We start from the raw sequence: 23418 nt of genomic DNA on the forward strand, positions 1-23418 counted from the left end.
TACCTTAAGGGAACTGAAGGCAGACATTTGACTTTAAGGAAGTTGTGTACATCTGACAAGCAAATAGCACAGCTTTGCTAAAATCGTCTTTGACTAATATCATTAAAGGCTAGACCTCTATTTGGCCTGCAGGGTTCACATGCACTCAGGATTCCACAAAGGATTCCTCCCTTCCAATCTCTCTACTCTCCTCATGCCAAGAGGCACTCACTGGGCTTAAATTAGTGCCCAGGGGACTTTTCCCAGCTAAGAGTAGCCTGAGGATTTGCTGTAAGCATCATACGTTCCATGGAATCTAATGAGAAAACAGAGACCGGCCAGGATCCTTAATCACTACCTGGCTTCTTTAGAGAGGACAGTTTTCTCAGACCGATAAATATCCTCTAATCTTTTTTTTTTTCCTTTTAGAAAGGAAGCCTCACCATCTGGATCTCGATGTGCAGTCTCTAGTGGGCCTCATCTTGCAACTTCTTCCATGTCATTCTTTCATGGTGTCACTAGAGTCCTTCCTTTATCAATTACCCCAAAGAAGCCCTCCCCCCGCCCCCCTTTATATACATAAGTAGAAACCAGCTATGGTGTGGACACGGAGATGCAAGAGTTAAGTGTGACAGACAGCTGGAGAGCATCCAGAACCCAACACATCAAGCAGGCCTGGGGTGGGGCAGCTCCGAGGGTGAGTGCGTAAGCCAACACGCGCATCTTTCTTTTTTCTGTTTTCTTTTTTACTAAACATTAAATTATTTCTCAGGAAATAAAAAGCTATTTACATTGTAGTTATGTACAATAAGCCATCTGCAGCCCCGCTATGGACATGCACGAGGCAGGGCCTCTTTAGAAAGGTGTGCATGCTTTCTGCCGCTAAGTCCACTCCCCACCAACCTACCTCCTGCAGATCGAACTGAGAAATGATTTGTGTTTTATGCGTGTGTGGGGGGGCATGGGAGTGTTGGTGACCTTGGGAGGTAATAGCAGATTAATGAAAAGCCAACCCAACTTGAATTTTAAAGAGAGAGAGAAAGAGAGAGAGAGAGAGAGAGAGACCACAAGGAAAAAGAGAGTCTTTGCATTACTAATGGCAGAATAAAGCAAGGAGGCTGTGGAAAGATGCATCCTTTGCCTTTAGCACAAATACAGCCATTGATTCTTTTTGTCTCATTTTAATCAGCTAAGAATGCCTTTTTCTCCAAAGCTAAGCATCTGCCTGGGATTGATGAGGGGGCCCTTGGTAAACAAAAGGTAAAAAAGACATTTTCATTTTCCCGTAATAATAGTAATAATTGTCATCAAAAATAAAAAGTCAGAAAGGTGGTTGACCACGTGGCTTGTTGGCGTTAAACACTAGTGCAGTTGGGGATCTCCTTTGTGCTTTCGCTGTTCGCAATGGTGGCGATTCCTCCTGTAGGGAAGAGGAGACATAGAGGGAAAGGGTGTAAGTTCAACAAGGGTGGGAACCTTTGTTTTATTTATTCTTAATATCAAGCCATGTGGGATGAGTGCTTAATCAGTACTTATTAAACAGGGCTCCTGGATATTCCCTGCAGCTCACTGACTTATCTCATCCACCTGTAGTAGACACCTCGTCGCACACGAACACAGGGAGACTCTACACACTGACTGCTGTGTTTATACAGTATGGAGAACAATGGCAATGGCTAGCATGTGGCAACACTTACTGTGTGGCAGGCACTGAGCCAGGGACAGCATCATTTGATGATTACAGCAATCTCAAAATAGATTCTCAGACATGACATAGGAATTCCATAGAACCTCGGGCACTATTATTCCCATTTCACAGTTGAGAAATACATGACCCAGAGAGGTCACAAAGCTGGTGGAGTGGCAAAGCAAGGGCTATCTGATATCAGATTCTGCATTCATGTGACTATTAACAAGGACACAGAATGCTTTTGCTTTATAGGGAAAATAATCCAACAGTAAAGGACGGTTGGCTTCATCCCCACCCCACAGCAACCCAAGAGCTTCTAATCTTGACTGAATTCTAGGGAGAAAAAGTCTCTCAATTTCATGCGGCCAAAAGTGGCAGACAAATTTTAAAGCATCATTACATCATATAGACAGTTTTCTCTGTCTATATGACCATACTCTCTAGGGGACAGGTAACATGCACTGGCTGACCAACTGTGAGTGTTTGGAGGACAGAGGACTCATGCACTTGATGGCACAGGGACACATACCTAGGACCCGAGTGTCCAACTCTTTTTCCAGTAGTTCCTCGGGCTCAGTGAAGTCGCTGAGTGTGATTTTGGGGGCATTTTCACTTTGGCTCACTGACCCGATCATCTCCTGCTCCTTGTCATGTTGAACTTGGGCATAGATGTTAATCCAGGGAATTTTCCTATAAGGGTTAGGAACAAAATCAGATCAACATCACAGGCATGACAAACTTGGGCAACTGTAAATTTTGGGTGATAAAGGAAATGTTAACAGTAAGAGCCAATGTCAGGGAAAAACACTAGTCACCTAAAGATACTGTGGCCATGAGGTAAGGATACAAAGCCAGTCAGAGACCCAGGTGTCCAGGAAAGATGTAAACCACTGAGCTTTCAGAAATGCACCCTCTTCTGGGGTGAAAAGCAAGCAGGGATAAGCAAAGGCAATGGTGTTGACCAGTTATTTATTTAGACCCTTAAAATATTTTCCTGTTACTAAGTTTTCAAAAGGAACAGGACTTAAGATTCTTAAATTGTACAGAAAAAGACATGTTCTTCTAAGATAGCATTAATTTAATCAAGTCACATTTGCTTGTTTAATGAATAGCCAAGAAATAATAGACTCTTATGCCATTGTTACAATTTTCAGAGCAACACCCATGGACCAAATATCTTAAATACTTTGATAGTCAGTTTCCTCATCTGTTCAATGAAGATAAAATAGCTTCCTTTTATGACTAATGCAAGTATTAAGGAAAGGATTAAAAGAAGCTAAATAGCTTCGTTTAAAAACACAAATGCAAACAAGACCAGTTTGGGGATACAAGAGTGGGCAGGTCTAGAAATAAATCTTTTTGGGACAGTCACATCCTGATCCTTCTCTCTTATCTCCTAACCCATTGTGCTCTGGAGAGTCCTTCACATTCCTCTAATCCAGAGCTTCTCAAACATCGAAGTGCTCAGGTTTCATGGAGGGTCCTGTAAAATGTCTACTGTGGCTTCCTAGGTCTGGACAGGATGGGTCGAGACTCCACATTTCTGCCAAGGTGATGCTCATGTCCTTGGAAGGCTACACACCCAAACTGTGAGCTGCAAGAATCTAATGGAGAAAGCTCTTCCCCATCTTGGGACCTTGGCTTTGAACCAACTGTTCCCTCTGTCTGTAGTAGGCCTCTCTCTGCTCTTCTTATGGTGGGTTCCTTCTTGTCTTTCGGAACTTGGCTTATGTGCCATCCCTGGGAAGCCTCCCCTGTAACAAATCCATGCCTAAGGATGATTTCTACAAAAGCAATAAATCAGACTTTGGCTTAGGGCGATGCAATAGGCAGTGTTTATTAACTTGTTTTCTATCTTTCTCTCCCACTAGACGAAAAGCCCCATGTGGACAAAGTCTATGTCTTCTATATTCACTGCTCTATATCTGACTTATCAAGTGCTTGGCACATGGTTTACATTCACTACACCTTTATCGAATAAATGAATAAATGGTTTAACACCTGTCCTCCATCTGTTTTCCTTAAAGAGTAGTCTTTTTAAAAAGACGACAGTTTTGTCCTGGAATATCATATCCAGAAGATACTCTTCTCACCTGATCAGATGGTGGGGAAATTGAACTGCAGTCCAAACACTTTATGAAACCACTTACTGTCAAGGATACCATTAGAACTTGCCACAGCTAATACCCACCCTACACAGAACATGCATGCATTTCTAAGAACAAATCTCTCTGTTGTCCTAGTACCAACCAGTGGTATTTTCAAGCTTCCTTTGTCCCTCCCCTCTCCAACCTCAAATGAGGTAAAATGTGGGGGCACTTACTAAGGTTGTCCTGTAGCTAATACTGAAGGAAAACTCTGAAATAGTGAAATGCAATGTTTTCTACCTTCCCTTTAAGCTCAGAGTCTTTAGTGTTTGTTTTCCATATATTAAGGGTGGTGACCCCATGACCCCTAAACTGGTCTAAACCAGTTGAATATAATTTACAGAGCCCTAAATGTACAGCAGGTATGTAAGAACCATAGCCTCTGCAAATGTGTAGAATTAAAAATCGAAGCTTGCTCTTACCTTAGTCTTATCTAAATAGACATGAGGCCTAATGTGTTAGATTCATTCTGATCAAAAAGCTACATATTCTCATGAGTATTGTCATCAACTAGAGTATTTACTGGTGCTGGGGGCAATCACAATATTCCTGATCACATAAGCTCCTGCATTTCAGTTATAACCACTGTTTCTTGCCTCCCCTTCTTGCTTGGCTAGAGACCCCTAAGAGGATTTGGATGAATTAGCCCTTACAATGATTGTTCACTTTATTTCAATCCCTAAAAAGCACATCTAAAAATAGGCATATTTTTATCTTTCCAAATAAATGGTTGGAAGGGACTGACATTTGTAATACAATTTGCAGCATTCTCAAAAGCTGTCAAGGTTCTTTTCATTACTTAACACATCTGTTTGTAGGACTTTCCAGGATGTAAGTTGAATCTGAACCCCACTTTTGCACAGAGATCAAGGGATATGTCTTGGGCCACACATTTATACAGGTTTAAATAAGAGAAATAGGATGGAGAAGCCCAAGTCCTCTACAAAATCCAGCAAACAAATAAAAAACAACTGTGGTATATATTCATTTGTTCCAGCTATGAGGTACACTAGAGAGCAAAGTAGACTTTGAACTACAATGAAAGCCCTACTGAAAAAAGATAGGAGCAAATATAAAGGCGTTCAAACGTTTTCTTGGATAATCAGAAAAAGTAGATCTAGAGTCACAGAAAAAAGGTCCTGTTAGGCAGTTTTTAGAAAGCAAAAGTCGTCTCACAATGACTTTTAATCATATTGGCAAGACATGGGAATAGCATTCACTGAGAACAGGATGCAATGTAAGAGGCAGGGTGATATTTACTTAAAGGAAGTTTGGGGATTGGGGTGATTGTCCTTCTCTTAAGTGACCACTTGGAACAGGGAGATGTTTTTTCAGTGCGTGGCCCATAGGACGAACTCAATAAATGTTTGTTGGATGAATACATGTTTAAATTCATTGGTATTGGTGATTACAGAAAGGAAGTTTTGGATTCTGAAAACTCAGCATAGCAAATAATCTGGAAACAGAAATAGAATTGCCCTTTACTTAGATTGTGCCACTCAACAGTGTTTACTAGCCAGGTGTAGCTACTTACATTTCAATTAATTAAACTTAAAATTTAAAATTCAGATCATAGTCACACTAGTGGCCATTACAGTAGTATGGATTACAAAGCATTTTCATCATTGAAGAAAATTCTGTTACATGGTAATAAGAGAAGTAAACACCATTCAGGCCACTCAGGGGTGAGAACCTGACCTTATTTGCCTGTAAGCTGGGCATCCTCTATACAGCCATCAATGGGGTTCTACATGATGGGGAGGGGGAAAAGATTTTTTAAAAAATCCAACCAACTCTAGACCAAATGGTTTGAACACTGGGAGGAAAACATTCAGTAAAAGGGGGCTAGAAAAGTAAAGGTTGACTGGTGACTGGTGACTGGTAGCTGCCTCTGCTGGTTATCCTGCTGGACTGGGATTTGTTTCCTGTAGACTTAGCTGCATGATTCACTGTCAGTGACTTAGAAAGCACTGGCTGATAATTGGGAACTACAAAGGGAGAGAGTTCAGAGATGTCATTACCTGGTATGGACTCATGTATTAAAGTGTGCAAATTTAGAGATGCCTACAGTAATAAGTTGACTGTCTAGGGAGTACAGCAGCATTTATAAAAGAACAGAAGCTTTCTAAATCACAGGGTAAGTCTGGCTTTAATTTGGAGATGCATGACAGACACAAATGCCTCTTATCAGGACTTCTGTTGGCCCTGTCCTCAGCAACTCTTGAGTGCCAGGAGACAGAGGCAATAAATTTGGTTTAGCTGCTCTTTGAATTCCAGCAATCACCAGGCTTCCCCACAATCAAATCCTTGGATGAGTCAAAGTCTTGTTTGCATATAATTGAAGTAATCCATAAATGGATGCTGCCTTCACCAGACCCTTTCCATCTTGAATCTTTTCTCTTGAATTATGACATAGAGGTTTATCCTCTCTTCAAAGGGAAAGAGAACATGGGTTGACCCAACTCAAAAGGACATGAACTCACATACAGGTCTATAAATGGACAACCAAGGTAAATCACACTCTGTACTTCTAGTGGACATGGGCGGGTGTTGAAGGCTTCCTGCCCTGTGCCTAATGCTGAGAGGTATATTGAGCTTTTAAGCGATTCGAGAGGAGATTTATGGGGGCAGAAAGGGTATGGGAAGAGCAAAGCACCTTTTCTACTAGTCTCTTCCAAAATCTAAAAGTCTGCCTCCTGGTTACAACCCCAGAGCCAAGCCATGCCTTTAGAATGCATGTGATAATAAATGACATTTTCCTTTTACCCAGGCTTCCTGAGAAGCACATGTCTATGCCACAGGTATGCCTTTTGAGAGCCAACTGTGTGCCAGTTGATAACACCAGAAGCATATTTGGAATACATGTTCTTTGTTATTTACAACACCTTAGTTTTCTTGAACAGTGTATTATGTATCAGTTATATAGCTATTTTTACATGTAAACCATACATTTTACAGATGAGAAAACTAAGGCTTAGAGAGACAAATACTACTGCCCATGATTATAAATGGTAAAAATTAAAGATTTTGCTTTCACAGTTCACACTCTTAGCCTGTGCAAGTAATTGTGTAACCTGAATATTAGAATAGGATTATTAATTTCAATTTCATATTTTCAGTAAGTACCCTCTTACATCGCCCCTCCTGTGGGCTTCAAAAAGGATTTCTGAACACATACTGAGCTTGGTTTTCCTGATCAATTTCCTTAGAAATAGGAAAAAAGAGAGAAAAGAATGAAGACTGAATGTTCAGCATGCAAATTTACGTAGAGATATCTGATGGCTACAAACTGAGATAAGACAATGAGTGTGAGTCTGTACATGTGCATATCAAATTTTAGTTGCACTGTCTCTTTTTAACCACCCTGGGTGTTGATCTGCAAAAAAAAGATCTGCTGAATACATAGGACTTCACTCCAGAGATCCTATGAGGTCTGAAAACTTCTTACACTTCTACTGAGTAGAATAAATGGATTCATAAGCTAGCCCTCATTTCCCGAACTTCATATATCTCTAAGGTGAAGTCAGATTCTTAAACCCATATATTCCCTGACCCCCAACCATTCCTGTTTGTCCCCAGTGTCAAACACTACTTCATGGAGAATTAAGAACAGATTCTTGAGATGAGTTTAGGAAAGTTGGTTACAGGAAGATGCATCTGCAATAAACCTAGCCCCGAGATAAAGTGAGTGAAAAGAGCACATACCTTTTAAACTTGTAGATCAGAAACACGGCCAGGCCCACAAACACCACTGACAGGAGCATCAGCATGGCGGAGCTGCTGTGACCAGCACTGGAATCCACTAGCGGAGCTAGGAGAGAAGAAGAACGCTCACTGGGACATCAGCAGCTGGGCAGGTGTCCCTTGGAGAAAGGGGCCAACTCCTCTCCACCCTTATTTCCAGTTCCCAGTTGCCCTGCTTGCCATGTGAGTACAGGAAGCTTGGCTTCAAAAATGAAGCCAAGTACTCTTGATCATAGATTTCAAGGGAAAGTCAACTCCTTGACTGGGGCAACTGGCTGTTCTTGGTATAAATTGAGCAAAGTGCACCCAGCTTAGGGAGTAGAAGGCCTTGCATGCTTTTTGTCCTTGACAGCCTTTGTGCCAATGTGTCAGCACACTGGGAACTTTGGGCTAAACACTAATGCCATGTTCAGTCTCTTCCTCTGCAAGGCTCTGGCAAAGCACCCCTGAACAAGCACATGTGGAGCCTCCACCTTGAAAATTGTTATATTAATAAGAGAGCCAGCAGTAAATGTCCACTGGGACGTGCTTTTTTATTCCTTTCATAAATCAACCAAGTAGAGCTGGTCTCCATTTCTACTAGACTCATACATTATAAATTGAATGTTTGGTGATTTTAAAGTTTTCTGATCTGACCTTCCAACTTAAATTCGTGGAATCATAGGATCCAAGAAATTAAGGAAGCCTGATGTGTATCCAGTGAAATCCCAATTGTTACAAATAAAAGTAAGTAAGTAAATAAAAAAAAAAAGTCAAGATTCAAGGAAACTGCATGTTTTCTCCAGTAACAACCAGGATTCACGGCAAAGCCACTCCTAAGAAAGTCTTCCTGCACCCCTCTGAACTCCTCCAGAGACACATGATTAATCTTTCTGAACTGTGAAGTAAGAGCTTCATCACAATGACAAATTTTCTGGCATTTATGAAAGGCTTTTTGGCCATTAGTTCCTCCCTTTTCTCTGCATGGTACCCATGTCCCCCTGGATCCTTACACTCACCTAATGTCAGCTGTGTGACATATACAATGACCTGGACCCCCGGTTTCAGCTCAAACTGGACCAAGTTCTGGTTTAGAGCATTAAACAGTGTCTCTACAATCTGGAAGAAAAGAGAGAGAGGCTGTATGGTAACTTGTGACATGTGACAGTGCTCCTTTTCGGGTGAACTGACAAAAAAAAAAAGGATCACATTCAATCCAGGGACTGGATATTGGAACATCTCTATCAACTTGTTTCTCCAGTCCCCAGAGCCATGTGCAGCCAAGGAAGTGAGTGGCATCATTTGCTTCTACTGGAGAGGAAAGAGACGGAAGGAGGTGTGCCCGCAGTCACCCGGAGAATTACAGCACTAACAGACGGGAGCTTGCCACTCAACTCCAGCACTCTTTCATCCCTGCCTTTAGAACCCCAGACCTGTTGAAGGTCCCAATGAAAGAAAGTCAACTCATCATTAGCTCTTTAATCTGATCAAGTAACGCACACAGGGTACAGAGGCCCCTGCCAGGATTAAAGCAGGCACGTACATCCCTAGCCCACTCCTCCGTGGTTTCCATCTCGGAGACAATGGGAGGCAAACATCAAAGCAGAAGCTGCCTCGTTTTTATGGGATAATTTTTCCTCTTTACTTTTCTCCAGCAAGTCTCAGAACACATAACATCGATTTAATCACTCTGTAATTCCCACATGAAAGCTGAGGCAGACTTAGGCTGTTGTCCCTAACTCTTATCTCGCTGTATGCGCCTTAATATCACAGCTGCTATTCATCACCGTAATTACCTATTTATCTAAATGGATGGATATTGTAGCTTCCAAATATAGTTCACACATGCCACTTGCTATTTCAGAAAAAAGAGGTCTTATAAAAGTGATGTGCGCGTTGAGAAGCTGAATTTATTTCTGGCCAACTTCAACATGCAACCCTGCAATGTAAGGGAACTGTTTCTTCTTCCAGAGAAGCTGACTGCAATGCCATTTATACTGCTCAGGGCTGTGGATGAGTGTAGAGATGGGTGCCCAGGTGAGTACCTGAGGGACAGAGAAGGGTCTGGACAGTGGTTACTTCACACAGGAGCAAATGTGCTTGATTCACACTGACCCTTGGCAGCCTGGTCCTTGTTTTCTTTCACTTGCCCTGATTTAGCACCATGGGAAGGGGGGGCAGGATGACATAGTATACAGCCAATGAGACCCCAGTAGGAGCAGTGAGTGGGAGGGAGAAGCACCAGACCCGCCCCTCCTTTGGTCCCAGCATCATGCACAGATCACAGGGCAGGAGCCCATTTGATAAGGACAGTGAATCACATTTCCTCTTGGAAATACTGCTTCTTTAGTCAAAGCAAGATGAGGCCATCCATCTCTCTCCAAGAGACATGTTTAAAAGCAGTTCATTCTTTCTCCGGAAAGAAAACTTAAATTAACCAGGACCTCTAGAACCAGCACAGTTTAAAGACAAGAAGCTCATTTTTTTCCACGAACACATAGGGAAACTCAAATCCCCTCCCCTCTGTACTCCTTTCTCTGTGTATCTGTCTATTTGTCTGTCTTTCTCTGCCACCTTCCTGTCACACCAGGGTGAGTCATTGGAGGGAGACCTGAGCAAAGTTCAGGGACACCACATTGCAAAACTCAGTTCCACCCGAGTCATTCACCTTGGCACCAAGGTCTGTGTCCCTTCTTGTTCCAGAGGTGGTGTTCCTTCCTGTGTGGCAGAGTGCTCCCTGTGATTTGCATTTGTACTTACTCTGGGCAAGATTGATGGTCGGTTCTTTAAAACCCTGGGTTAGGCAAATAGCCACAGGCTGGTGGGTCAGCAGGAGACAGCTTGTCTCCCTCTTTGACTGGAAACAACTTGTGCCCCTCAGAAAGTGGGCTGCAGGCAAGTGTCCCAGCCACGTTTTCACTTACTTGTTCCAGGTCCCCTTCGTGGCCTTTCCTCCTCTCTGTCAAATTCTTGGGTGGGAGGATGAAAAGCTCTGCTGAGGTGGGGAGACCAGGGAACACAGCAACCAGGACCTGGTCTTCTGGGACACTGGTCACCTGCAAAGTGTTTAGAACAAGAGTGAGGTTCTGGGGACAGACTTGCACAAATAGCAGCCAGCAGCAGAGTATGCACAGCTTTAGCACTTGTATAGATGTTTTAAATTCAGCATCTTAGGCACAGATTCCCACATACACTCATGGTTTCTTCCTGTTTTCCTCTAAAACTGCTAGGTAAAGAGTTATTAGTTTCCCCTCTTCCTATGCTTATATATATTTTTTACTGAAACTAAAATAGTATTATAAATGATCTTCGAAACATTGCTGGGAGTATTTGCAATCCCATAGTTTCCATTTTTTCTGCACTGAGGACTAGGGCTTCTGGCTAAAACATGAACAGACTGGCTGCAAATGAGGAATAAGCAGTTATACACAAACACGGGAAAATGCAAATTTAAAAAATAGCAGAGCAGCACTTGTTTTCACTTCTTAAAACAGGATTTTAAAAAAAGTTTAATGGCTCATGTTGGTGTGGCTGTATGGGAGGAAGCTCCCTCACTTCTTGCTGGCAGCACTAAACATTGATATACATCACCAATTTGTTTCCCAAAAGATGCACATTAAGACCATAGAAACATTTATAACCTTCAATGGGTAACTGTAACTTGGTGAGTTAGTCCTAAAGACATGATCCAGAATGTAGCAAAGGCCATATGCAGGAAAATGTATGACATTACATAGAATAGTAAATAAAGAGGAAAATTACATGTTCGAAAATGTGAAGTAAATTCCAGTATAATCACCGGATACAATATTATTCTAGATTTAAGATGATAATCAGCACCATGAGGCAACATAGAAAGACTTAAGATGGTTGCATTCTGGTCTATTTCCTTTGGTTACAACTCTATATAAATACAAACATATTGAAAAAATGATCCCCAAATACTAAAAGTTAAGAGGCTGAGAATATGAGTGAATTGTTCTATTCCTACCTGAGTGTTTAGTAAAAGGATTATATTGTTTTTGTGATAAAAACCTAAATGTTAGCTTTTATCTAAAGGCAAATTCCTGTGGGGGGTGGTGAGGACTGAGAATAAGCAACGTTCCCACTGCTATTCTTTCCTTTGTGTCTCTTGAAGGTCTTTGATCCAGAAGACACTGCCTGTCTCTTCTAATCATACAAATAGGAGAGATAATTTGATGCAGCTGAATTACTGCCTCCTCTAAGAAGTTTCCGTTGACTGTCTCTGGCTGGGAGGATCCCCACTTCACCTCCCAGCCAAGCTCCTACAGACTATCAGGTCCACCATATTTCAGGAACACGGACCATGTCCACCGTGTCATGCAATTACATCTATCTGGTGCAGTGTGGCCCCCAATTGCTTCCTAGTGTGTTGTTGCCCAAACATTCCTGGGGGGCTTTGTGGCTACCTAGCTGCTCTGAACCATCCTTGATAGAGGAGAAAATCAATTAATAGCTGCTGAATTGAATGGCAGCAGAGCATAGGTCATTTCCCATTTGCTCAGCTCTGATTCCTATTTGGAACTTGGCTTCCAGATTGGAGTTAACTTGCAGGGATGTGATAAGAAAAGTGAGAGAACCAGCTTACAGGAAAGTAAACAGCATCAGCCAGAAGCCTAAAAAGCCCACACACCAGAGAAGCATCCTATGGAAATCCAGAGGTGGTTTGCCAGTTGCCTCAGTGTCCTGCTCTGAGGCAGGTCCGGCTATAGCTGCAAGTCTCGGTGACCAAGTACATTGGGCAGAGGACCTTATCCCAACCTGCCTGGGGTAGCAGGTCTCAGAGCAGAATAAGGAGCAAAATGCTGAGAACCACACAATGGAGTCAAGTGGGAGGAAGCTCTCAGTGCCTTGGTTAGCGTGACCCTTTGACCCTTTGTCTCAGGGAAGAATTATCTCAGGGATCATCAGTCAGGGACCTTGGAACTACACATCCAGATTCACTTAATTCTATCTAAAGGGACAGACAAGTGATTTGTCCTCATGAAATTTAAGAGCTAGGCATCAATGACATGTATGATGATGATTATTATTTCATAGTAGCATTACTATAATTACCAAGTTACTTCTAAAAAAAATTGTAAGTTATTAAGAAATGTAACCCTATAAAATACCATCCAATTTGGGATGCCTCACAGTCAAAAAGAGAATTGTGAGAAATAAAATTTCTGTTGTTTATAAACCATCTAATTTATGGGTGTCTCATTACAGCAGCCTGAACAGACTAAGACAGCACATTTTCATTTCTTCCTGTGAACCATCTTTTTATAGAAAGGTTTAATGTTCCTCTTATAGTCAATTCCTACAGGAATGCTTTAATATTATTCTCATTTATGCCTGCTGCTCCTTTTCCATGGTTTTCCTGGGGCCTTTCTCCCTTGCCTTGGGAGCATCAGCAGTCAGCACCTCCCTGAACCCCACTCCCTCTGAGGAGCCTAAAACTTCCATGTCCTCAGTTCCCAAATCTCTGCCTCCAGCATGCCCTCTGCTTGGTTTTCAGATCACCATTTTCAACTCTGCTGGTTCTCTTTACCTAAGCATTTTTCATGTGCTCCATGAAAATATTTTCATAAAAAAAGATGAAAATATTACTATTCCCCAAGCATGCTTCTAAATAGTCCCCATGTTGGTCAATGAAAGACCATCTCCTACCTACTCTGCTAACCAGAAGGCTTCTCCCTCCCTCTCACTGCATTGATTAATCAGTAATTCGAGGGCTCAACTTCCTAAGTAGGCTTTGACTCCTTCCTCTCCAGCATCTTATTATCCTTGGTTGAGATAACTGCAGTGGCTTTTTAACAGGTCATCTTTGGTGAAATCGTTCCCCTACTCTACACCCTCCCCAACGTCCTCACCATTGCCACCCGAAGGGAAGCCTGACATATAAATCTGTTGATGATAATTTTTTCTTACCTATCCTTTTCACACTCTCCACTGCCGGCAACAACCATTTAGCTTCTCAGACACTACGTAGTCCATCCTAAACCTTCTAACTCAACTTTAGCTAGGCTTGTTCTCCTCAGTAATAGATTGGGAAGACAAACTCAAGGCATTTCCCAAACAGGCGCCCTCTTCAGTAGTCCATGGAGTTCATGCTACCCGAAAGATCCCATCCCCTCCCTGCTAACTGACATATATCCTTTAAAACATAGCTCAGATATCCCCTCCAAAATGATCCCAGTAGTTCAATGAGCACTTGTTGAATCACAAATCTATGTTGGGCTTGTACTTCCTTGGATAGTACAAATCATGCTTTTGTCTATTCTCCACGGAGATTCTGCTTAAAAATTACATATTAGACTTATTTCTACATTTGAACTAACCATGTTTTATTTGTTAGTTCTATGCTTAGCTCTGGTCAATAGAACTCTTATTTTCCCTGGGTTGAATCTCCAGCTTTCTCTATCCCTGGTAGAATGTTGTTTCCTGGCCTGTAGACTCCTGAGTGCCACATATGGCCAATGGTAGTCTGATGATTCTAAATTTCTGGTGAATAAGACCTATTCATGATCAAAGATCCACCCAAGTGCATGTTACCAGTATAGATTCACTGAATGGTCCATCCATTAGTCCTGTAAAAGGGTCAAGCCCCTGTCTCAGAAATGCTTGGATCAACCCTGGGTCAATTTCCTTCTTCAAATTCTAGACTGAATGCTCTAACCCTCTCCTTCCCTCTTCTCTTTCTCTCCCCTTTTTCCTCCATTGTCCCCTCAATCCAACTATTCTTCCCTTACTTCTCTCTTTTTTACAGAGAAACAATCCTTATTTATCTGCAGGAAAGTGTTTTCAGTTCTTATCCACACCTTCATGCTCTTCTCTTGTCCACAAACTTAAACAAAGATGAAGCCAACTTACTTTAACCAGAGCTTTCTTGATGACATTGCCAATGTCTTGCCTCCACTCAGGAATGTCGGGATTGTGAAAGTCCAGATTCGGAGAGAAGGATAAGAGTTGGGACTGGAAGTATTCTGTGGGGAGAGAGAATATGAACTGAGGCTGGCAGAGTGAGAAGAGAGAGAGTGTGAGGGGTAAGGGGCTCGGCAAGGCTTGGCTCTTTCATGAGGATTCAACTATAAATCCTTATTTTCAGTCTATTTCTTAGCTTCTGAAATAAAGTGGAATTTGAGAGTTGGAAGTAGATTTCTGATTCTACCAGTGTTTTCAGTTCCTAGGATCTTAAGCCTTTCTTCTTGTAAAGAGCTGTATCTGAAATGAAAGACAAGCATGGAAGTCCAGAAGGAGACTTTGCTCCTATAGGTGGTATCACGCAGGGCCAACCAAAAGCACTAACAATTTGGACTGGCTTGGAATGGAGGCTTTTCACTTCTCCTTCTTTCAGTTCCTCTGTTTCCTGTGCTAGAAACTGCCTCAGAGGATGAGAGAGTAGGTTGAAATCTTGTTTCTAGGGTGTGTGTAACATTCAATGTCTTCCCTTGGCTGGTGAGTACACGGGCTTTATTCACTTCGGGGTAATTCATGAAGTTAAACACTTGTGATCCATATATTTATGTTTACAAAATTTATACTCCAAAAAAATGTTTACTTAAAATAGAACTTGTAGATGCCCAATAAAGAGACTGAGCAGGATGTTTGTAAGGAGGTAGGAAAAGGAACTCACCGAGATGAGGCTGAAGAAATATAGTCTGAGTAAGAATCTCACATGCTTAGTACAACTTTCCAGAAAGACACAATGATAGTGGCTGTATCTAGGGACCTGGGGGTGGGTTGTGGCACAGTCAATTTCATTTAAAATAAATTTGGTAAATAGGAATGGTTCTGCAAGATTGAGAAGAAAAGGGGGACCCTATTTAGCACTTTCTCCAAGCTTATATTCTTAGCCATATTATCAAGTCTTTGCAGACATTAGTGTTAGAACCTCCAACAACCAAGAGAACACATCAGTTCTGTGTACAACATCTCATTACCAGGGCTATGAGTTCTGCAAGGGGAGGGACCATGACTCCTCCAGCTTTGGAAATCACTGGTCCCGTCTCACAAAGAGTGGGTGCTGAATGTGCATTGTGGATACCTCAGCAGGACTTTCAGAACTAGCTTCTTCTATGACAGTCTTCCAGCTGAGCATTCTTTCAATTATGATATATGAATTTGTCTAATGAGAACCCCAAACACATTGCAATGCAGACACACACAGCAGTGGAAAATAAATACCTGCCTGTGATCTGCTTTTCTTATAGCCTGAATCCTCTATCTGGGAACAAGTTAGGAGGTAGATCTGAATGCCTCTGTGAACCTCCTTCATTTTCATTTGGCCTGGGGAGATTCTGATAGTTGGTGAGGGCTGTGGGTGGGTTCAGGGGATTGGCTGGGCAGGAAGAAGCATCAGAAGACAGTTCTTAGAGCTTACCATGAACTGCAATATCCTTTGTGTCCTGGATGAGGGCGTTCCCAGCAGCCACCTGGACAGTGATGGTGTTGGTTCCCTCTGCCAGGAACGTGAAGGAAATGCTGCTGTCCAAGGTTATGAGGGGCTGCAGGAAAGAGAAGGAACCACACCCATTTAGTCTCTGTGGGACAGCAGGTTTCTTTCCTTTTCTGTAAATCTCAGAATGTTACAGATCTGCATAGGAGATTAGATCCCAAGGAATCCCAACTTGAGAAGGGCGAGGGGGAAGGTAGTTCTATACAGCTTCCTAAAACTGTAATTATTCTTTCAGGATCCTGGATGAATATTAATATACATAAAACACATTGTAAAATGTTAACCAGAGAAATGAGGCTAAGACTGGACACTCAAGAGTTTTCATGTCACTCTTTCTCCCAAGGGAAAGCAGAGGCAGCATTTGAAACCTGTATCAAAAGGAAGAGAACATTACTCTTCTTCCCCAATATCTGCTGTCACTTGTGTTTTCATCCTGATTTCCATTGGACTATGTGACCTTTCAGAGAAGTGATTGCATTTTACCTGTTTGGTATCACTTGCCCTTGGCACTTGTCCTTCATATAACATGTAAATTGGATGGTTATGCTGTTGACCATTCATTTTACCATGCATGTTTTCCATTTTAAGGCAATAGGTGGGAAAATATATAAACATGCATATCTGTGATCATGTTTTTAATCTTTTATTTTTCCTTTTTGCTTTCCTGATTATCATAACAGATAGGGACATCTCAAGGATAAGAAGAAAAGTAGCATAATTGTATTTTTTTTCCTCTGAGAAATAGGATCTTGATAAGAGCAGATGCTTTTTGGAGAGAAAAGGCAGATCTTGCGATTAAAGAGTCATTATCCAGTGGTCATCTGAAAGCACAGGCCTCTTGATTTCTCTCTTGTTTGGAAAGTAAGACATAACAGTAGGAGACGGAGTTAAGGCAGCTGATAAATAGAGACTCCACCTGCAGAGAGGAGAGAACTGCTTTTCTTCTCTGTGTGTCAGGACAACTGGATAGAGAATAATAATGTAGCTGGTTGGCAAGTGCACAGAGCTGCCCATGAAGGGCTGGACATAGACCAGCACTCACGGGGCACACCCATGCATGGCTGGATGCAGACACAGAGCCCCACGAAGGCTTTAAGGTGCAACTTTCAGTCAGTGTCTCCTTTGCAAGACTGAAATTCCATTCCAGCTCACAATTTTTGACAGGGCCTCTGGAACAATAATTTGATTTTTTTTCACTGTTTTAAAATTCTATAGCTCTATTTTATGACCAGGCTTATGGTTGGAGCTGAGCAGAATTAGAGATATTGCCCTAAATTTCTGACATCCTTTCTTCTCCATTTGCTCAATAAAAAAAAAAAAAAAAAAAGGAAAGGAAAGGAGTACATGAAGAGATACATTATTTTTCTCAATGAGAGGTGAGCCACAGGATTCAGGTACTCATACCCACACTTGTGGCTCACTGATGATACACACAGGGTGTGTCCTGCTGGATTAAATAAGGGATAAGGGGAAAGTGGGTTTCTCATGTGCACCATGACACCATGGCTGTTTAAGTCCTGTGTTAAGAATGAAACTAAAGTCTACTTGAGTTTTGTCATGGAACAAGGGCCCAACATGGGCACCAGATGGTTGCCATCTCCAGTTGAGAAGAACAGTCACTTAAAATTCTAGCTCTGTTAAATGTTTAATGAATGACTTGGGTTAAAATGGTCCCCGTCCTGGGTCTTCTTTGTCTGTTAAATAAACAGATTGGTTTAGAAAATTGGTAATGATTTTTATTCAGCAAGCAGAATCTGGGTTTAGGCAAAATTTCTAGTTTCTACTGGTTGGTCCATTTAGGTTTTTTATCTACCAGCAGTTGTTTGATTATCTTAGTCATGGTCTTTAAAAACAAGGTGCCACTTCCTTAACAAGAACCCTAAAGTGCAAGAAGTTAAATCAAGAATCAATATGTAGGATGAGTAATAAGTGAGATGAATTCAAACTAAAAAAAATTTCTCAGCAAAAGAAACAATAATGTGAAGAGAGAGCCTACAGTTTGGGAGAAAATCTTCACCACATGCACCTCAGATAAAGCATTAATCTCTAGGATATATAAAGAATTCAAAAAAACTTAACACCAAAAAAAAAAAAAAAAAAAAACAAACCCAAATAACCCAATCAATAAATGGGCTAAGGAACTGAACAGACACTTCACAGAAGAAATACAATCAATCAACAAATACATGCAAAAATGTTCAACATCTCTAGCAGTTAGAGAAATGCAAATCAAAACTACTCTAAGATTTCATCTCACTCCAATCAGAATGGCAATTATCAAGAATACAAGCAACAATAAATGTTGGTGAGGATGTAGGTTGAAAGGTATACTCATACATTGCTAGTGGGAATGCAAATTGGTGCAACCATTATGGAAAGCAGTATGGAGATTCCTCAGAAAACTTGGAATGGAACCACCAATTGAGTATAAACCAAGGAGTTTATACTCACAGGGATTAAAATCAGCATACTACAGCAATGCAGCCACATCAATGCTTATAGCAGCTTAACTCACAATAGCTAAATTATGGAACCAATCTAGATGTCCTTCAACAGATGAATGGATAAATAAAATGTGATATATATATATATGATAGAATATTACACAGTTTTAAAGAAGAATGAAATTCTAGCATTTGGTGGTAAATGGATGGAGTTGGAAAATATCATGCTAAGTGAAATAAGTCAGACTCAAGAAATGAAAGGTCAAATGTTTACTCTGATCTGCAGATACTAATTCACAATATGTGGGGGTGGCACTAAGGAAGAATAGAGTTACTTCATATTAGGTAGAAGGGAGTGAAGGGAGGGGAATGGGTATGGGGGTAGGAAGGATAGTAGAGTGAAACAGACATTATTACTTCATGTACATATATGACTGCATGACTGATGTGATCCTACAATATGTACAATCAGAAAAGTGAGAAATTATACTCCATTTATGAATGATTTATCAAAAAGCATAAATTCATTCTACTGTCATGTATAACTAATTAGAACAAATAAAAAATAACTGAAGAAAACAAGGTGCCTCCACACATCCAGTCGAGTGGCTAATTTTTTGAGATAATAATAAGGAATAATGTTGAAGAGGTAAGAGTAAGCCAGAACTCTCAGACAATGTACAAAGAGTAAGCTAGAATGTAAGCAAGTAGAATTCTAGTAAGTGGAATAAAACACTATGACGCTGCACGAAAAAATTGGGTTTTACAAGAAACTGCACAAAATTTTTCAAAAAAGGTTGTATCATTCCATAATTTATGATTTGGCATTTGCAATTCTAGAAAGTTAGTGAAGAGAAAACAGATGTCCAAAATAATAATTTTTAAAAGTTCTCAGCCGCTTATTCACAACAGCTGAAAATCGGAAACAGGCAAGGAATTCCTCGATAGGAAAATTAATGAACCAGAGTATATTCACACAATGAAGAGAAAATAAAAAATAATGAGGTATTTTATGTACACATGTACATAAGTATATATAGGTCTACATGAGAAGGAATGTTTCATACTCAATTTATGATCACCTGGGAGAACATGTGTCAAGAAATCTTGAACTATATTTAACAATTTGCAAGTTCAATCTTTTAAAGCATATAGGTTTCTTGAAATGAAATGAATCAAAAAATCAAGAAAGAATGATGGATGGATAGACTGACATGTGACAAAACAAGCAGAGTAAGCGTTCATAGCAGACTACGGTGGCTGATACGTGGATGCTCACTGAAGAATTCCTTCAACTCCAGTGTAGGTCTGAAATTATTCATAATAAAATATTAGGAAAACAAATTATCAAAGGAATCTGAGTGTGCTTTTGTTTTTCCTGACTCCTTGAATGACTGGCCGTGAGTGTTCTACGTTGCCCTTCCACTTTGGTTTGCTAAGCTGTCCTTCATCTTGTCCCCCCTCTCACCGCCAGGCATTTTTCTCCCTTAACAGTTTTCAGGAAACATTCGCCACTTCCACCTCATCCTTCTCAGCTCTGAATGGCATCCCTGGCCCTCTTCCTGCACACTCTTCTCATCTCAAGACTGAGGTGGTTGTGCTCTGCCAGGCCACAGCACCCACCCTGAGAGGAGTGGCACTCCTCCTGTCCCAGCAGATTTGATCTTGTCTCCATCTGGCAGCTTCCCTAGGAGATCCCTGGCCAAGTGAGGAGGAAGGGCTGTGGGACAAAGGGATGCCTGCTGAGGTGGGAGAGCACACGCCATCCTGCCAGCCAGTCAGGGCTCGGAGCCACAGCAAACAAATTGTGCTCAATGGAAATGCCTGGTCTCTGTGTGGCAGGCCACAGACGTCTGGGCTAGGGAAATGGCAGAAGCTAATTTCACTTTCTAAATTGCTTTTGTTTTTCATCAGCAGTTATAGCATCATGGCTGAATTCACCTTCCTTACAAAGTACGAATACTCCACAGGATTCTTGAGTTCTTCATTGGCCACTGATATGAGGTGCCCAAATGCTAAATTAAATCAAGTATTTTAAGGTTCATTTACTCAAATCTATTAGGCAAGCAGACACATTTATTAAGCCAGACCTCTGCTAATCCTAGCAAATTGGACATTCCGAGTCCCACAAATCCAGCAGGCAGCCGATTGACTTCTATGTCTCTGCTTAGTCCAGACTACAGAACCAGCTTCACAGTGAAGCTCCTTAGAATAATACCTCATACCCTGCCTAGGCTGTGGGTCACATCCCTCCCCATGAAGAATCCCTCATGTGTGACAGACAGGTCACCTATTACCTACTGAGTCCAACAGGAAATCAACAAGGCTCTGAGAAACTATTTAGTTATGACATTTCCACTTTCCTAATGGAACAGGGAGTCACAGGGAAATCTTTCAATGCAGACAACACCAGTTTCCCAGACACAGTGAGTCATATTAATATTGCATATTGCCAAATCCCCACAGTTCAGAATGTACACCTTGATAAAAGCTGCCATTCCCAAGCTGGAAAGACTATGCAGTCACAATGTTTGCCTTACTTAAAACCTTCAGCAGCTTATTTAGCAGTGTATGAAAGGGACTTATGAAGTGAGAAGGCAGAATACATAATACAAGCTTAGAACTATGTAAAAAAAACTTTAATATACACAAAGATGATGAAGAAATAAAGCAAAAGAGCATTTATAGTTGTTTTTACTGTGGAATAAATGTGTAAACTCTCAGGTAAAAAATTACACCAATGCACATGCACAAATACATCCTGAAATTCTTTGAAAGTATCTAATTTCTTAAAGTATCACTGACAATGAATCTAGTTCTAGCCCTTATCATACTATACAAAATCTGGGTTTCTACGGCAAAAAGCATATGCTGATGTCATTCAAAGCCATCTAGCCTATCCTCCCATCTTTCAACTTTTCCTCCATCTTCTGCCCAATTGAATCCTTTGCTTTGGCTGAATTATCCCACATAGAACATGAATATTCCCAAAGCTTTACCTTTACACATAGATCACTTTCCTCTGTGCCTCAAATATACTGCTCCTTCAATGCCAGCTTAGGACCAATTTCATACATGACTCACTCTGTGACCCACAAAGCCCACATCCATCACTTCCCAAGCTGCTTGACTTGACCAATAATAGTACATTCCTGCTTCTCCTTCTTGCCTCTTTTCTTGGATGTTAACCTCATATTCCCAAATAGATTATGTTTCTTGAAGGCAACAAATAGAATTTCACTACTTTGTATTCCTCACAACATCTACTGCAAACAACAGCTCCTGAAAAAGATCAATGTAGGTACTGATGCCATTTCATATCCCCCATTGATAGGTCTATGGGTATGTAATCCATCCGCTGGATTTCAGGTATGCTTGCTCTTTTCTATTCACTTATACATCATACCTGCTCACCAATTACTGTATGCACGTTCATCTCGCCTTCTCTTTTGGAATGTGATTGCTTTCAAGGTAGGGATAATGTTATATGTGTCTTTCTATTCCACAAGGGAGAGTTAAGAAGCACAGGCCAATTCATTCCTATGAATAGATTTTTTAAAATTGGAACCACTTGGTTGAACCTTTCCATTTCACCTCGTCAGTCTCCCCTCTACCCCTCTCTCTCACACACATACAAATATCCATCCATAAACACTACCTTCCAAGGTTGTTATCCTCAGTGTTCTTGTATATTCTCTGTAAAATATGATAATTTCTCCTTCATCAGTGACGTTCTGATGATTAAATAATGTGTATTGAGAGGCTCGTACAAAGCCGGTACAAGGAATAAACATTCAAAATTAGTATTAGTCCCCTTCCTTTCACAAGTCAGTTTACTAGTCAAAGGGAATCAAATAGCTGCAAAGTCACAGCACTCACCATGACACCCAAGGACATTCGTTTCTTTGCCAGTCAAATATGGTGCTCGCTGGATCAATTATTGAGCACAGTACATCGATACCTTGATGTACTTCTGGCATGGTGTTAGGCAAAAGCACTGAAAATCTACCTCTCTCAAATGGAAAAAATAACCATTTTTGAAGACAGGAATGCAATTCATATAATCAAGTCAGATTTGTCACCTAGATGTAGATGCTATTAGTGCCGATGATGAGCATAACAGTATCTAATGTTTCTAAATGCTTAGATGTGTTCAAAATGATTCACATTACAGTATTTACTGAGTCCTCACTGCCATAATCAATTATACTTGCTACTGTTATTACTCAGACATTACAATTAATAAAACGAGGCTTAAGGAAATTAAATGGTTTGACTAAAGGCATACAGCAAAGAAGAACCTATCTGGACATCAACCTAAGTTTGTCTTATTCTGAAACTATTTTATCTTACTGCCTATCATATACTATCATCATCTTGGTTCTTTGAGAACAAAACTGACTGTAAAACCCTTTGGGGTCTGGGTATTTGGGTAGTACCTCAGGCTCTAACTTGTAGATTGTAAATTCATAACCAAAGGATAACTCTGGTCATCAATTACAAAAATAAAGCTATAATGCCAATACATAATTTAAAAGTCACCCTCCCATAATAAAGTGCAATGTGTGTGTACCTGTGTGTTTGTGTGTATGTGTATGAGACAGTTCAATTAATAACTCAATGATGTCTCTGTATTAGGTGTTAGTATCATTGCTTTAGACAAAAGGAAAGTGAGAGAGATCAAATGATTTATTCAAGTTGGCAAAGGTAATTGTGAGGCAAATAAAAAGTAGAATCCTCAATCACTTTGTCCATTTGTTTGTTTTTTAATCAGTTACTAGTTAGACCCTTTATGATACTTTAGGTCTCAGAATCAGCACTCAAATGAAAAAATGGCACTGTGGAAGAACCTTGTGTCTTCTTTGCTAGTCGTTGAGTAAATTGCTGTGTTAGTAACAGCCAAGAACTGATGCCCCTGCACACAGAAGCTTCTCAATAAAGATTACCAGGTAAGTGGCCATAAAAGGATGGAAA

At 40.9% G+C, this 23418-nt stretch overlaps 1 protein-coding gene across 2 annotated transcripts in view; it reads right to left on the reverse strand.

Moving 5' to 3' along the window:
* Positions 1–358: 358 nt before the first annotated feature.
* SORCS3 (sortilin related VPS10 domain containing receptor 3) overlaps positions 359–23418 on the reverse strand; it is a 582251-nt gene continuing 559191 nt past the window's right edge. For both annotated transcript variants that reach the window (XM_079135987.1, XM_079135988.1), the window contains exons 21-27: positions 15926–16049; positions 14416–14528; positions 10464–10595; positions 8559–8658; positions 7522–7627; positions 2199–2359; positions 359–1399 (exon numbers count right to left, since the gene is read on the reverse strand). In XM_079135987.1, coding sequence (XP_078992113.1) covers positions 1335–1399; positions 2199–2359; positions 7522–7627; positions 8559–8658; positions 10464–10595; positions 14416–14528; positions 15926–16049 — 801 coding nt within the window. In that variant the 3' untranslated portion in view covers positions 359–1334. The remainder of the gene's footprint in view (positions 1400–2198; positions 2360–7521; positions 7628–8558; positions 8659–10463; positions 10596–14415; positions 14529–15925; positions 16050–23418) is intronic.

This window comes from Sciurus vulgaris (genome assembly GCF_902686455.1).
Source record: "Sciurus vulgaris genome assembly, chromosome: 4".
NCBI classification, from domain to species: domain Eukaryota; kingdom Metazoa; phylum Chordata; class Mammalia; order Rodentia; family Sciuridae; genus Sciurus; species Sciurus vulgaris.